Source organism: Macaca fascicularis, chromosome 17 (genome assembly GCF_037993035.2).
Source record: "Macaca fascicularis isolate 582-1 chromosome 17, T2T-MFA8v1.1".
NCBI lineage: Eukaryota > Metazoa > Chordata > Mammalia > Primates > Cercopithecidae > Macaca > Macaca fascicularis.
In genome coordinates, this window is record NC_088391.1 from 35,697,551 (window position 1) to 35,715,697 (window position 18,147).

General features: G+C 33.2%; 1 protein-coding gene across 1 annotated transcript in view; it reads right to left on the reverse strand.

The window, feature by feature from the left end:
- Positions 1-469: 469 nt before the first annotated feature.
- The window catches only part of LOC102123095 (olfactory receptor 5L1-like), a 55,365-nt gene continuing 37,687 nt past the window's right edge, over positions 470-18,147 (reverse strand). Inside the window, 2 exon segments of the mRNA XM_074021572.1 lie at positions 470-886; positions 15,564-15,683. Of these exon segments, the coding sequence (XP_073877673.1) occupies positions 470-886; positions 15,564-15,683 (537 nt within the window).

An 18,147-nucleotide genomic window follows, 5' to 3' on the forward strand; every position in this document is an offset into this window, starting at 1 on the left:
GGTTTAATGAAAGATAATGATAAGCGTTCATTTAGGTGAGTTTGCTCTGGAATGTGATGGTGATGGCAAGAAACTGACATATTTTTATACAAGCTTTTCAGTATTTTTTTCTTAAAATATTGTGCTACTTAATTATTTTTGCATATTGATAAGTTATATGCTACACAAATTCATATAAGACAGACATATGCATTGTTAAACAAAATTAATAACTTTCTGATTTTTTTCTGGATCATCCTAGCATTATTTGTACTATAAATGGCCCATGAGTATAAAAATTAATACTTGTAATACTTTGTTATATTCTAAAATACCTAGGTGCTACGTCAAGGGCCTTAGGTAAGACTACTGGCTTCTGGTGAGACTCAGTACATTATCAGCTATGGTGGCTACAGGGCAACAATCCCACTGCTTGAGAAAAGTGGAGGAAAAAGGAAAGGGGGCTTTGTCTTGCACCTTAGGGATCAGTTCAGCCACAGGGATGTAGAGCAGAAAGCAGGTTCTTGAGGTCTTTGATTCCAGGACTTGGCTCTCGGATGGCATTTCTGGATTTGCCCTGGGCCAGAAGGGAGCCCACTCTACTGAAAAGTGAGTCACAGGCCAGACAGCATTCACCACATGCTGACTGAGGAGCCCTTGGGCTGTAAGCAAACATCAGCAGTGGTCTTGCAGTACTCCTCATGAGCCTGAGATGGTTGTGGCCATGGGATGAGGTTCCTCTGACTCTGGAAAGGGAGGGAAGAGTAGGAAGAACTGTGTCTTCTGGTTCGAGTACCAGTTCAGCCACAGTACAATAGAACACCAGGTAGACTTCTGAGGTTTTTGACTCCACTCCTTTGCTCCAGGATGGCACACCTGGACCCCTGGCTTGGTGGAAATTACCACCCTGAAGGGAAGGACATAGGTCTGTCTGGCTTTGCCACCTGCTGATTGTAGGGCCCTAGGACTTTGAGCAAACATAGGTAGTAGCCAGGAAATGGTTATAGCAGGCTTTGGGTGAGACTTAGTGCTGTGCTGGCTTCATGTCTAACCCAGAACAGTCCTAGGGGTGGTGGCTTCAGTGGTGCTTGTGTCACTCCACCACCAGCTCCAGGTGGCTTAAAACAGAAAGGGAAAATCTGTTTGTCTGGAAGAAAGTAAAGGAAGATAACAAGAGTCTCTACCTGGTAATCCAAAGAATTCTTTCAGGTATGTTCCAAGACTATCAAGGGAGTGTGCTGTGAGTCTAAGGGAACCACAGTATTCCTGGGCTTGGGGTCCTCTAATAAACAGATGCAGCTCAGATCACAAAACCTAGGTCCTTTTGAATATCTGGAAACCGTTCCCCCAAAGAATGGGTAAAATCAAGCCCAGACTGCACAGACTATAATAAATACCCAGTTATTCAATGCCCAGATACCAAAGAACATCTGCAAGTATCAAGATGATCAAGTAAACCATGACCTCACCAGATAAACTAAATAAGTCACCAGGGACCAGTTTTGGAGAAACAGAGATATATGAGCTTTTAGAAAGATAATTCAAAATAACTGCTTTTAAAAAACTCAAATAGGCCAGGCATGGTGGTTCATGCCTCTAATCCCAGCACTTTGGGAGGCTGAGGAAGGCAGATCACAAGGTCAGGAGATCAAGACCATCTTGGCCAACTTGGTGAAACTCCATCTCTACTAAAAATACAAAAATCAGCCGGGCATTGTGGAATGTGCCTGTAATCCCAGCTACTCAGGAGGCTGAGGCAGGAGAATCGCTTGAACCAGGGAGTTGGAGGTTGCAGTGAGCCAAGATTGCGCTGCAGCACTCCAGCCTGGCAACACAATGAGATTCCATAAAAAAAAAAAGAAAAAAAAAAAAAAAACTCAAATAAATTTAAGATAAGACCTAGAAGAAATTCAGAATTCTATCAGTTATATTTAACAATGAGATTAAAATAATTAAAAAGATTCAAGCAGAAATTCTGGAGTTGAAAAATGCAGTTGCCATTGTGAGGACTATATTAGTCTTTTAATAGCAGAATTGATCATGTAGAAAAAAGAATTAGTGAGCTTGAAGACAGGCTATTTAAAAATACACTTTCAGAGGACACAAAATAATAATAATAATAAAGAGAAGCACATGTACAGGATCTAGAAAATAGCCTCAAAAGAGTAAATCTCAGAGTTATTGGACTTAAAGGGGAGGTAGAAAAAGAGATGGCATAGAAAGTCTACTCAAAAAAATAATAACACAGGACTTCCAAAGCCAAAAGAAAGATATCAATATCCAAGTACAAGAACATTATAGGACCTCAAGCAGATTTAACCCAAAGAAGACCACATTAAGACATTTAAAAATCAAATTCCCTAAGGTGAAGAATAAAAAAAAAGAAAGAAACAACAGACAATGAATCTTCAAATGGTTGGCAGCAGACTTTACAGTGGAGACCTTACAACAAAACGTTTACCCCAGAATAGCATATATGGTGAAATTATCCTTCAAACATGAAGGAGAAATAAAAACTTCTGCAGGAAAAAAAAAAAAAAAAAAAAAAGCTAAGAATTTCAGTAACACTAGATCTGTCCTATAAGAAATGTTACAGGAGATACTTCAACCAGAAAGAAAAGGACTTTAATGAGCAACAAGAAATCATCTGAAGGTACAAAAGTAACTGGTACAGCAAGTACAGAGAAATGCACAGAATACCATAACACTGTAAGTGTGCTATGTAAACTATTCTTACCTGAAGTAGAAAAACTAAACAATAAACCAATTTGAAGTAATATCTACAACAACTTTACAAGATATAAACAGTATAAGAAGATATAAATAGTAAAAAACAAAACTAAAAAGCACGAGGATAAGATAAAGACATAAAGTCTTTATTAGTTTTCTTTTTTGTGTTTGTTTGTTTATGCAAACAGTGTTAAGATATAATCAGCTTAAAATAATGGGTTTGAATATAGTATTTGTAAACTTAATGGGAATCTCTAACTAAAAATCAGACTGACACACCCACACTCAAAAGGAAGAAACTAAATCATATCACCAGAGAAAATCACCTTCACTAAAGTAAGACAGAAGAGAAAGACAGAAGGGAGACACGACCACAGAATCACAAGAAAATAAATCAGAAATTGGCAGGAATAAGTTCCTACTTATCAATAACAACATTAAATGTAAAGAGACCAAATTCCCCAATCAATAGACACAGAGTAGCTGCATTGATGAAAAATCAAACCCATTGATCTGTTGCCTACAAGAAACACACTTTACCCAAAAGGACACAAGTAGACTGAAAATTAAGAAATAGAGATTCTATGCAAAGGAAAACCAAAAGAGAGCAGTAGTTACTATTGTAATATCAGAAAAAAAAAATAGATTTCAAGACAAAAAGTCTAAGAAGAGACAACAAAGGCCACTGTATAATGATAAAGGGGTCAATTCAGCAAGAGAATCTAAAATTTGAAATATATATGCACCCATCACTGGAGCAAAAAGTATATATATTTACTTTATACATAAAGTAAATATTAATAAAGCTAAGAGAAAGACTGCAATACAATTAAAGCTGTAAACTTCAAGTTCACTGTTAGATCTTCCAGACAAAAATTCAACAAGGAAACATCAGGCTTAATCTGCACTATAGACCAAATGGTTCTAAGAGAACCATTTACAGAATATTTCCTTTAATGGCTCAAGAATACACATTCTTTCTGCTAGAACATGAATCATTCTCAAAAATAGATCATATATTAGGTCACAAAACAAGTCTCAAAACATTCAAAATAATATCAAGCATCTTCTCTGACCACACTGGAATAAAACTGGAACTCAATGACAAGATGAACTTTGGAAACCAAACAAATACATGGCAATTATGCAATATGCTCCTGAAAGACCAGTGGATCAATGAAGAAATTAAGAAGGAAGTTGAAAAATTTTTTTTTTAAAAAATGGTAATGGAAATGAAACATACCAAAATCTATGGGATACATCAAAAGCAGTAATAACAGGGAATTTTACAGCTATAAGTGCCAATATCAAAAAAAGAAGAAAACCATTAAATAAACAATTCAACAATGCACCAAAAAGGGCTAGAAAATCAAGAGCAAACAAAATCCAATATTAGTAGAAGAAGAAAAAAATAAAGATCAGAGCATAAATAAATAAAATCAAAGTAAGGAAAATACAAAACATCAATGAAACAAAAAGTCAATTGTTTTGAAAAGTTAAACAAACTAGACAAACCTTTAGAAAGACTAAATAAGAAAAAAAAAAAAAAGAGGAGATCCAAATGAATAAAATCATTGTTGAAAAAGGAGACATTAAAACTGATGCCACAGATATTCAAAGGATCATAAGTGTCTACTAAGAACAATTATATGCCAATAAATTGGAAAATCTAAAAGAAGCAGTGTAGAGGGAAATTTATAGCACAGAAGCCCCACAAGAGAAAGCAGGAAAGATCTAAAATTGACACCCTAACATCACAATTAAAAGAGCTAATGAAGTAAGAGCAAACACACTCAAAAGCTAGCAGAAGTCAAGAAATAACGAAGATCAGAGCAGAATGAAGGAGACAGAGACACAAAAACCTCTTCAAAAAATCAATGAATCCAAGAGCTGGTTTTTTGAAAGATCAACAAAATTGATAGGCTGCTAGCAAGACTAATAAAGAAGAAAAGAGAGAAGAATCAAATAGATGCAATAAAAAATAATAAAGGGGATATCACCACTGATCCCACAGAAATACAAACTACCATCAGAGAACAATATACACACCTCTATGCAAATAAACAAGAAAATCTAGAAGAAATGGACAAATTCCTGGAAACATAAACCCTCCCAAGAGTAAACCAGGAAGAAGTTGAATCCCTGAATAGACAAATAACAGGCTCTGAAATTGAGGCAATAATTAATAGTCTACCAACCATTTAACTCAGTCATGCCATTTGTGGGTATATATCCAAAGGATTATAAATCATGCTACTATAAAGACACATGCACACGTATGTTTTTTGTGGCACTATTCACAATAGAAAAGATTTGGAACCAACCCAAATGTCCATCAATGATAGACTGGATTAAGAAATGTGGTACATATACACCATGGAAAACTATGAAGCCATAAAAAAGGATGGGTTCATGTCCTTTGTAGGGACATGGATGAAGCTGGAAACCAACATTCTCAGCAAACTATCACAAGGACATAAAAACAAACACCACATGTTCTCACTCATAGGTGGGAACTGAACAATGAGAACTCCTGGACACAGGAAAGGGAACATCACACACTGGGGCCTGTTGTGGGATGGGGGGACGGGGGAGGTATAGCATTAGGAGATATACCTAATGTAAATGATGCGTTAATGGGTTCAGCACACCAACATGGCACATGTATACATATGTAACGAACCTGCACATTGTGCACATGTACCCTAGAACTTAAAGTGTAATAATAATGATAATAATAATAATAATAATAAATTATTTCAGAAAAAAAAGAAATGGACAAATTCCTAGACACATAAAACCTACTAAGATTGAACCATGAAGAAGAAATTCAAAACCTGAACAAACCAATAATAAGTAATGAGATTAAAGCCATAATAAAATATCTCTCAGTAAAGGAAAGCTAGAGACTGATGACTTCATTGCTGAATTCTACCAAACATTAAAAAAGAACAAATACAAATCTTACTCAAAATCATTCTAAAAGATACAGGAGAGAATATTTCCAAATTCATTCTATGAGGCCAGTTACCAAATTAGACAAAGACACAACAACAACAAATAAGAAAACTGCAAGTCAATATCCCTGACAAATATTGATGTAAAAGTCCTCAACAAAAAAATTAGTAACCAATTCAACAATAACATTAAAATTATCATTCATCATGAGCAAGTGAGATTTATCCCAGGGATGCAAGGATGATTTATTTTGGCAAATTAATTAATACAATACCTCATAGCAACAGAATGAAGGACAAAACCCATATAATCATTTCAAATGATGCTGAAATAGCATTTGACAAAATTCAACATCTCTTCATGGTAAAAACCCTTTAAAAGCTGGGTAGAATACCTTAACATAAGAAAAGCCATATATTACAGACTCATAGCTGGTATCATACTGTATGGAGGAAAACTAAAAACCTTTCCTCTAATATCTGCAACACAACAAAAATGCCCTCTAAAGACTGTTATTTCACATGTTACTTGAAGTTTTAGCTAGAGTAATCAGAGAAGAGGAAAAAAAAGATAAAGGTCAGCTAAATTGGAAAAGAAGAATTCAAATTATTCTTGTTTGCAGATTATATAATCTCATATTTCAAAAAACCTAAACTCCACCAAAAAATATTAGAACTAATATATTCAATAAAGTTGCAGGAAGGAAACTCAACATACAAAAATCAGTAGCATTTTTATATGCCAATAGTAAACAATCTGAAAATAAAATTTAAATACGTAATCCCATTTACCATAGCCACAAATAATTAAATATCTAGAAATAACCTAGCAAAATAAGTGAAAAATCACTATAAGGAAAACTATAAAACACTGATCAACACAAAAAATTGAAAAATATTATATGCTTATGAATTGGAAGAAGCATTTTAAAAATGTCCATACTACACAACACAATCTACAAATTCAATTCAATCTCTATCAAAATACCAATGACATTCTTCACAGAAGTAGAAAAACAATCCAAAACTGTATTTGGAACCACAAAAGAAGAGACAAAGCTATCCTAAGCAAAGACAACAAAACTGAAGGAATCACATTATTTCACTCCAAGTTATAACATGGAGCTATAGTAACCAAAATGTTATGGAAGTGGCATAAAAACAGACACTTAGACCTATGAAACAGAATACAGAACCTGGAAACCAATACACACATCTACAGTGAGCTCTTTTTTAGCAAAGTTGCCAAGAACATAAATGACAGTCTCTTCAATAAATGATGTGGAGAAAACTGGATATCCATATGCAGGAGAATGAAACTAGACCCCTATCTCTCACCAAATACATTCAGATCAAAATGTATTAAATACTTAAATCTAAGATCTCATATTATAAAAGTACTAAAATGAAACATTAGAAAAACTCTGCAGAACATTGAGTCATACCTCATAAGCAGGGGCCACCAAAGCAAAAATGGACAAATAGGATCACATCAAGTTAAAAACTTCTACACAGCAAATAAAATAAACAACAAAAAATGTAGAGACAACCCAGAGAATGGAAGAAAATATTTCTGTCAAGGAATTCATAACCAGAGTACATAAGGAACTCAAATTACTCTACAGGAAATAGTCTGATTATCTAATTTAAAAATGGGAAAAATAATTGAATAGACATTTCTCACAAAAAAGACACAGTTCACAAAGAAAAACATGAAAAGGTGCTCAAGATTATTGATCATCAGAGAAATGCAAATCAAAACAATAATGATATATCATCTCACCCTAGTTAAAATGACTTATATCCAAAGGACAGGCAATAATAATAAATGCTGGTAGGATGTGGAGAAAAGAGAACCCTCATACACACTGTTGGTGGGAATGTAAATTAATGCAACCACTATAAAGAACAGTTTGGAAATTCATCAGAAAACCAAAAATTAAGCTACCATATGATTTAACAATCCCACTGCTGAGTATATACCCAAAATAAAGAAATTCAGTATATTGAAGAGATATCTGCACCTCCTATGTTTGTTGCGGCACTGTTTCCAATAGTTAAGATTTAGAAGCAACCTAACTGTCTATCAATATATGAATGGATAAAGAAAATGTACTTATACACCATAGAGTACTATTCAACTATTAAAAAATGACATTCTGTAATTGCAACATGGATGGAATTGAGAGTCATTATTTTAAGTGAAATAAGCCAGGCACAGTAAGACAAACATCACATTTTCTCATTTATTTGTGAGATCAAAATATCAAAACAGTTGAAACCATGGAAATAGAGAGTAGAAGGATGGTTACCAGAGTCTCGGAAGGGTTGTGGGCCGTGGGAGCAAGGTCGGGATGGTTAACAAGTACAAAAAAATTTAATTAGAAAGAATGAATAAGGCTTAGTATTTGATAGCACAACAGGTAACTACAATCAATAATAATTTAATGTATATTTTAAAATACATAAAGAGTATTATTGGATTGTTTGTAACATAAATGACACATGCTTAAGGGAATGGAAACCCCATTTTCCGTGATGTGATTAGTACACACTACATGCCCTTATAAAAACATCTCATGTACACCATAAATGTATAAACCTAATCTGTACATAAAAAATCTTAAATAAAAATTATATAAAACTGTTAAAACTGATAAACAAATGCAGTAAAGTTTCAGGATACAAAATCAACATACAATAATAAACCAATGGCATTTCTATATGCCAAAAGTGTACAGTCTGAAAAATATATTAGGAAAAAATTCCATTTGCAGTAGCTACAAATAAAATTAAATAGATAGGAATTTACTTAACCAAAGAAGTGAAAGATCTCTATAACAAATCTTTAAAACATTGATGAAAGATATTGAAGAGGACACCAAAAAATGGGAAGGTATTCCATGTTCATAGATTAGAGAATCAATATTGTTGAAATGTCCATGCTACCTAAGGAAATATACAGATTCGATGTAATGAGTATTTTGATACGTAAATTAGTAAAACTGCTGGGGAGAACAGTTTGGAGTTTTCTCAAACAACTAAAAATAGAGCTTCCATATGAACAGATTCAATGCAGTCTTCATCAAAATACCAATGGAATTCTTCACAGAAATAGAAAAAGCAATCCTAAGATTTATATAGATTCTCTATCATATATACCAATAGCATTCTTCTCAGAAATAGAAAAAAAAATTCTAAAGTTAATATGGAACTACAAAAGAGCCAGCATATCAAAAACTATCTTTAGCAAAAAGAATAAAACTGGAAAAATAATCAATTGCCTGACTTCAAATTATACTACAGAACTATAATAACCAAAACAGAATGGTACTGGCATAAAAGCAGACATACGGATGAATTAAACAGAATAAAAAATCCAGAAACAACCACACATCCATAGTGAACTCATTTTTGACAATGATGCCAAGAACATACACTGGTGAATGAAATTTCTCCTCAATATGTGGTACTTGAAAAACTAGATATCCATATGCAGAAGAGAGAAACTAGATGCCTATCTCTCACCATATAAAAATATCAAATCAAAATGGAATAATGACTTAAATCTAAGATCTCATGCTATGAAACTTCTAAAAGAAAACATTGAAAAAACTCTCCAAGACATTGAACTGGACAAAGATTTATTGAATAAAACCCCACGAGCACAGGCAACCAAAGCAAAAGTGGACAAATAGGATCATATCAAGTTAAAAATCTTCTCCCCAGCAAACAATCAACAAGGTGAAAGGTTAACCCACGGAATGGAAGAAAATATTTGCAAACTAACCATCTGACAAAGCTTTAATAGCCAGAATATATGAGGAGCTCAAACAACTTAATAGGAAAAGAAACCTTATAATCCAATTAAAAATGGGCAAAAGATGTGAATAGATATTTCTCAAACTAATACTTACAAATGGCAAACAAGTATACTGAAAACAGGTATATTGAAAATAATCGAGATTATTGGTTATCAGAGAAATGCAAATCAAAACTACAGTGAGATATAATCTCACCCCTGTTAAAATGTCTTTCATGGTAAAGCCAAGTAATAATGAATGCTGCTCAATATGTGCAGAAAAGGGAACGAACCCCGGTGCACTGTTAATAGGAATGTAAATGAGTAAAACTGCTTTGGAAAACAGTTTAGAGGTTTCTCAACCAATTAAAAATAGAGCTCCCATGTTCTCATGTGACCATCAATCCCACTGCCAGGGATATACCCAAAAGAAAGGAGATCTGTATATCAAAGAGATGTCTGCACTCACATGTTTATTATAGCACCATTCGAATACAGTCTCCAAGAGTTGGCAGCAATCTAAGTGTTTGTCTATTAACAGATGAATGGATAAAGAAAGTGTAGTACCTATGCACAATGGAGTACTACTCAGCCATTGAAAAATATTAGATCTTATCACTTGCAATAACATGGATGGATCTGGATGTCATTATGTTAAGTGAAATAAACCAGGTGCAGAAAAATAAACTTCGTATGCTCTCATTTATTTGTAGGAGCTAAACATTAAAACAATTGAATTCATTGCGAAAGAGCAGAATGATGGTTACCAGAGGCTGGGATAGGTGGTGGTTAGGTAATGGGGATGGGTACAAAAATACGTTTAGATAGAATAAGATCTAGCACTAGACAGCACAATAGGTGACTACAGTCAACGATAATTTATTGTACATCTAAAAATAAAAAAAGTATAATCGGATTATTGGTAACACAATAGAAGTATAAATGCTTGATATGATGGATGCTCCATTTACCCTGATGTGATTATTATGCATTGTATGCCTGTATCAAAATATCATACATACCCCCTAAATACGTACACCTATTATATAAGCACAAAAATGAAAAATTTTAAAATAGATAGTAACCTAACTGTATGTTAAATTTGGTGTGTACAAGAATAAATAAATTTATTCTAGAAATATTGACTTCTGAAATACTTTAACTGGTAAAATTTGTAATTCATATTAAAGTATCCCTTATGCTGAGGTGATACATACAAGAATAAATTAGAATATTTTGGGATCTGCACAGATTATCTCCTGTTGATAGAAAATATAGTTCAAATAAATTTATTTTACATAATCAAAGATATACACACTCGTTACCATTAAAAATCTTTTAGTTAAGCTGAACTCCTACTCAGAATAGCACAATATCTCATTTTCTATTCTGTTGAGCAGATCTTGGATTTAGAAATTAAATTTTAAAGTGTGACTAATGCATCAGAGTCCCAATTCTGCCTGTGTCTCAGACACACTTATCATCAGTGTGCTTCAAATTTTTTATATCTAAATATAGCTTTAAATAATTATCTGAAGAAACACTTATTTTTATTTAGTAGAAATTATTGAAAAACAAAGATAAATGATAATACTTTTCTGACTATTGATCTTAAAATTATTTTTGTGGGTACTACGGTTAGGAATTCTTTCATGATATACAGTTAATGTGATGATTTTAAACAGAGAAAAATATTTCATATCATTCTTCCCTTCTTTTCACAAACAAGAGACAGCCAAACTTAAGGGAAATGTCTTTGTTGTTGTTGTTCCCATGCTTTCCTCCAAGTTCTTAGGAATGTCACTTAACTTTTAGTGTTCAGTGTCACACCATCCCTGGAACTCACTGAGCTTGGCAGCCTTGGCAAGAATCCTTGACAACTTGTCGAGTCCAAGGCAAATTCATGTAATCTTCCCTCCTAGTAATTAATAATTCATTAATGTTCATTAATCTTTAATGAATGGTGGTTTTAAATAATCTAGTCTTGAAAAAAAAAAAAGAAAAAGAAATTGTTATTGCAAAAGAAACTTTTGCTCAGGACTTTATCAAGTGAAATAAATCCTGGGGCTAATTGCGAAAGTCAATGAAATAAAGCACATAACCACGCACAAAACCAGTGACACTATAATCATAGGACCTCTAAAGAGTTCCTCTTCAGATCAGCTGTAAACTCTTCCTGAGGTCTAAATCACAAAGCACAATTACCTTCCAAAACAACATTTTGATTTCTAGAATGGCAAGTTTTCTCTTAAGAACCTGAGTGGCTTTCTGAAACACTGACTAGCAATTGCTATTATCTACTCTGTCAGAGATAATTTTTCTGGGCAGTAGAAGTCTGATGGAAAAAAAAAAAGAGAGGAAGAAAAAAAGGCTGATGAAATCACTTTTAAAAATATGAATCATTAAATATTATTTGTGTTCAGCTTTGTTCTACAGGTATTCCCAGTGTCCCGAGTTGTAATGACACTGTGCTGAGTATTTACTTGATGGAGAAAAACTGTAATCACCCTTTCTTGACATTTGAAGAAACGGTGAAAAGAAGAAAAATGTGTGCCTTAGAACTATTGAAACTAATGACATTCCCCAGTGCTGGGGAAATAATGCTACTGCTTATATAGCAGTCATTTCAGAATTTCTCAATGCAGGAAGAAGATAATCCTTTTACAATCACTATGGAAATAACAGAAGAGGTAACTAAGCTTATCATACATATATGAATATGCATCAAGGCTTGTAGATACAAATATACAGTTATTCCTATCTTCTCTGGCTAACATCATACACAATGTTATACTGGAATATATAATTCAGTCAGTAATATTGTACTGAACAGAAGGATTAAATCCTTCAGGCTCCTTTACCTTGCAAATCTTAGCCTATTCAGTTTTGCATTGTAATGTTCACTTTTCCACCTTTGCCAAATGTTTTTTTTGGTTGATATCCACCTTCAAAACCCCTACTCTCTGCAAATCTTTCAAAGTCTTATATCTTAAAAATTTACATCAAAATGAAATTATTATTCATAGGTCAATTTAAGAATAGCAATTTCCTCTTTTCATTTTGTTTATCCTCTTTTCATTTCATTTTCATTCATTTCCTCTTTTCAAATAATAAATAAAAAATAATGTAAAAAATGTCATTTTACCCTATCTAATACATTGCCTTTAATTTTCCTAAAGACGGACTTTTTATTGTAATATATATGTGTGTTGTGTCTTTGGGCAAATCTTGTGTGGTATAGAGACAAATAATAGAGTTGAACGAGTTGGTGGTGGTGGTTTTTGTGCTGTGATCTCTGTAGATACTTTCTCTATTAATGAATGGAAACCACTTAATCTTTCTAGATGTCATATCAACTTATGAGGTGACAATAACTCAATAAAATATAAATAATGAAATAGTATAATGTATATTAAAGCACTTGTAGTTTGAGAGGCAAAACAGAAATGATCTTTGCACACTTTTCATACATCATTGCTTTACATTGTTTTAAAACTCAACCTTAAATTTCCATGGAGTTAGATAAATCATATTAAACATACATCCACTCTAAAATTTAATTTTAATAAATCATGGGTATGAACAAGGAAGCTAGGTTGCTGATTAAGAATTTGCCAATTTTTGTCAAAGGTGGTAGAAGCATATTAGCAGCATTTCAAGTCCTGTTTATATTTTGTATTACTATTAAAGCTAAACAACATTTGTAAATGTTTATTAGCTATAAAAACTTAGGGAAACTGTTGTTTGGTTAAATTATTATGACATATCTATTTTACAGACTAGTAAGTGAATATTCTAAACTTATTGTAAGATTATGAACATACATTGCTTGGGGAAGATGTAACCAAAGAATTTTATTACTAAATGTAGACTAAGAAACAACTTTTTCAATATAAATATGTTGCTGTAAATTGCACATATATATATAAACACTAAAAAATGTTATATGAGTGTGATGACAATAATAATTTCATGTTTTTATTTTGCACTTGTACTTATGATTTTTTCACTATGCATATTTATAATGACTAAAACATTAGAAATCAATGGTACGTGGAAATATTTAGAGCAAAATATCAACAAATTATTTCTCTTTATTAGAAGTTCTGATATTCTAATGTAATCATTCATTATTAACAACTTTTCTGATGCTTTTAAATTACAAAAATTAGTAAAAATATTTAAAATATAGTTTTTGAGTCTAAAAGGTATAAATAACTGGGAGATTATGTGAATTCACTTGTAAAAATCTTGAAAGCTTTGGAGTGAGAACTGAAAATACAGGCATAGTTCTAACCAATTTGTATTTGCATATACACTGAACAAAATTTATTATACATTAATCAATAAGGCATATAAATAGCAATCAAGGCACTAGAGAAATAACACACCTTTGTAAATAAAGGCATTTAAGAAGACAATTCTACTTGTATTGCCTTTTCTTGTGTGCACATTATTTCTTATTTTAAATTAGAAGCTTTTCAGAGAGACATATTGGTCTAGTATTTCCATCTTCCATTATGCCTGTCCCATTGCTTTGTATCTGTAAGATAGTCAATTACACTGTAATTGGTTGTCTTTTTATGATTTCCTTTTTAAAAAATTCTTATGTACTTAATCAGATACTTTTACATAAATATAATTAAAATAGAAGATTTTTCAAATTTGTCTCTGAGGTCACAATCTAAGAAAGAAATAATAAACAGACCCAGGGATCCTTTATTCTAAGATCCTGAATTACCATTTTTTTCTAACCATGAAAAAATAATCATGTGTTGTCATCTCTCATGGTAAAATAAAATATTTGTCTTTTGTTTGTAACAAAAATAAAACATAATTTTCTGTGCCAAACAACTGCTTACATGTTTAATTGTTTTTATACATATTGTAATATTTGATCCTCATACAACCATTGTCAGCTAGACAGGACAGGTGCTACTGGATCTATTTTTTTATGAGAAAACTAAAAGATTATATGATTGAGGTAAGAGTGCTTATCTCTTCACTTATAAGAAATTTGTAGTTATTACAGACTTACACTCTTTCTTCAACTGCAGTAGCTTGTGGATATTACTTGTGCCACTGTTAACAGATAGTTACATTTTATTACTCTCTCAAAATTAATTATAGATCGTTTTATATGATAAATTGAATACTCTTACAACATTGAACCTTATATGACTATTTGAATTGAGAGGCTTATGGTCAATGCTAGAAATGAAATACATGAATCACTTTGTAAGATAAATTAAATCCTAAAGCCACATCAAATTTTATAATGTAAATTGAGCTGAGGGATTAAAATGGAACTGTAAATATTCTAATCAAAATAATATTTTACCTATTCATTTATTTATATATGCATTCTTATAAATCATAATTACAAGTATACTTTTTAGGAACTTGGTCCATTGAACAAAGTAATAGGTAATATTGATATGCAGAGAATAATAATGAATGTTATTAACTACTTTCACAACAGATAGATCACTGTTTAGAAGTTGGGGAATAAGATTAAGAAATACAAGGAAAATAACAATTTAAAAAATTCAGAGTTTTGTATCCTCTATTTACAGCATTGTGTCTTTCGTTTGTTAAATTGGAAGATAAAATCAAGAGAGCAGAAAGCTTTAAAACAAATATTGCCAAATAAAGACAGAAAAGTAAAAGAAAGATGTCGTAACATGACTAAATTTCTTGAAGAACTTTAAATATAATATTCCTCATATTTTTATTGTATATACTAGAATTTATCTTAAATTGAGATGGCCTAATAAGTTTGACTTTAAAATTATATCCCTAAGGCATCCATAAACAATTCTGCTATTTTTTTTCTTTCTATGTGATCACATTGGTTTTGTGTAAAGCATTAAAATATGACATAAAGTATCTATTTCTACTTTTATTGGAAAGATTATAATTTAAATATGGATGGGGGTGGGCTACGCTGTGTTGCACCTGGGGACCTCACAGGGACAGAAACTCTGGGAGCCTGGAGGTAGGACAGGTAAGGAGTTCTCCCAGTAGCCCCAACTCTGGGGACATCCTCACCTCCCCTGTATGTAACCATGTGTCTGACACTGCTCCTATCTCACCTTTTGCCTCCTGCTAGCAACACCATGAGCCTGGCGGTCTCCTTCTGTAGGTAGAGAAACATTTGCACAGGGCATTATACTGAATCCAGATCCAAAGAGCACTGTTCCCAGAAGCATGTCCTAAGAATCAGCAGAACAGTCATTGCGCTGAAAATAAATAGCTTTCACCCTCACCTGAACTAAAGGTTCAGGATCATGTGTGATTTTTTTTTTTTTTTTTCCATAATGTGTGATCTTACTCCTTGCAATTTAAAATAAAGACAAAGACAGCGGCCAGAGAGAAAGCAGATTGGTTTCTTCCTGGAAAAGGCCTCCATCTGAGCTGCACCCACCGAGACTGCCACTCAAAGGTAGTGGATCAGCGGATCAATGAGCGACTGACTAATCTCCAGTCTGCAAAGTCTCAAAATGAGGTCCTGAAACAGGTTCAGGAGGTCCTGTAGCAAAAAGCTTCAAAGTGCTGGTCTCTGATGCAAGGTCAACTTGACCTGAAAAAAGCAATAAATTCAATATGGTTGCTCTTGAATGAAAATATATCCCTGATCTGAAAATGTATTCCTTTTTTCCTAGTTCAAGTTTTAAATAAAAATGAGTGGACCAATATGTCATTATACAATAAGTGAATCAATGTGTCCTGAGAGGAAAACTGAATTTTAAAATTATTTTTGCATTGTCACTCATGTAGTTACAATAATTATAATTTTGCCACAAGACAGTTAAGCAGAGGTTAGACACTGCTTGGAGTTCAGGAGTTTTTTTTTGTTGTTTTTAATTATTAAATATTTATTTTAAATTCAAGAGTACACATGCAGGTTTGTTATTATAGCTAAACTGTGTCATAGGGATTTGTTGTACAGATTGTTTCATTACCTAGGTATTAAGCCTAGTACATATTAACTATTTTTTCTGATCCTCTCCCTCCTCCCAGCCTCCTCCACTCTAGAGTAGGCCCCAGTGTGTGTCTTCCTTGATGTATCCATGTGTTCTCATCATCAAGCTCCTACTTACAAGTGATAACATGCAGTATTTGGTTTTCTTATCCTGAGTCTGAGGATAATAGCCTCCAACTCTATCCATGTTCCTGCAAATGACATGATCTCATTCTTTTTTATGGCTGCATAGTATTAAATGGTGTATATGTACCACATTTTCTTTATCCAGTCTATCATTGATGGGCATTTAGGTTGTTTCCACATCTTTGCCATTTGATTTCACAAGGTTTTACATGTACTTATGTGTGTGTCTATGTAAGGTCTATGAAACTCAAATATTCAAGTGATGAAATTTCATAGAACTATATATTTTAAATAAAATGAACAAAATAATCTACAAATAATCGTGAATCTTCTTCCTCCTCTTCTTCTTCTTCTTCTTCTTCTTCTTCTTCTTCTTCTTCTTCTTCTTCTTCTTCTTCTTCTTCTTCTTCTTCTTCTTCTTCCTCTTCTTCTTTTTCTTTTGAGACAGAGTCTTGCTCTGTTGCCAGGCTGGAGTGCAGTGGGATGATCTGGCTCACTACAACCTCCACCTCACAGGTTCAAGCAATTCTCCTGTCTCAGTCTCCCAAGTAGCTGGGATTACAGGCACACGCCACCATGCCCAGTTAATTTTTGTATTTTTAGTAGAGATGGGGTTTCACCTTGTTAGACAGGATGGTCTTGGTCTCTTGGTTTCATGATCCACCCACCTCGGCCTTCCAAAGTGCTGTGATTACAAGTGTGAGCCCCTGCGCCCGGTCAATCGTGACTTTTTTTTTTTTTTTTTTTTTTTTTTTCCTGAGCTGGAATCTTGCTCTGTCACCCAGCTGGAGTGCAGTGGTGTGATCTTAGCTCACTGCAACCTCTGCCTCCCAGGTTCAAGCAATTCTCCTTTCTCAGCCTCCCCAGTAGCTGGGACTACAGGTGCGTGGACCACGTCTGGCTAATTTTTGTATTTTTAGTAGAGATGGGGTTTCACCGTGTTGGCCAAAATGTTCGCCATCTCCTGACCTTGTAATCCATCTGCCTCAGCCTCCCAAAGTGCTGGGATTAGAGATGTGAACCACCGTGCCCAGCCCGTGATTTTTTTTTTTTTAATCAGGTTATTTTCATGCTGTTGAGTTGCTATAATGGTACAATGATGGTCACCAGGGACTGATTGAGGGTACAGGAGTGTTTGGAGAAATATTCATTAAAAGATAACAAAATTTCAGTTAGATAAGAAGAATAATTTCAAGAGATCTATTGTGTAACATGGTGAATATAGTTAATAATATATTACAGTCTGGAAAAATGTTAACAGTGAATGTAAAGTACTCTTAGTACAAAATGAAAACTATATGAGATAATGCATATGTTAATTCGCTAAATTTAGTCATTCCACATCATATATATACTTCAAAACACCATATTGTACACAACAAATATATAAAATGTTATCTGCCAATTTTAAAAATAAAAATATATCCTCCCAAATTAGTTTATACAAATAGTGTAAAGAAAATGAAATTTGATTTAAAACTACTGAAATAAAGCATAATAATTATGCTAAATTTTTGACTTATTTGGTGTGAGATAGGAATTATATTTAATGCTAAATAGGCTACAGT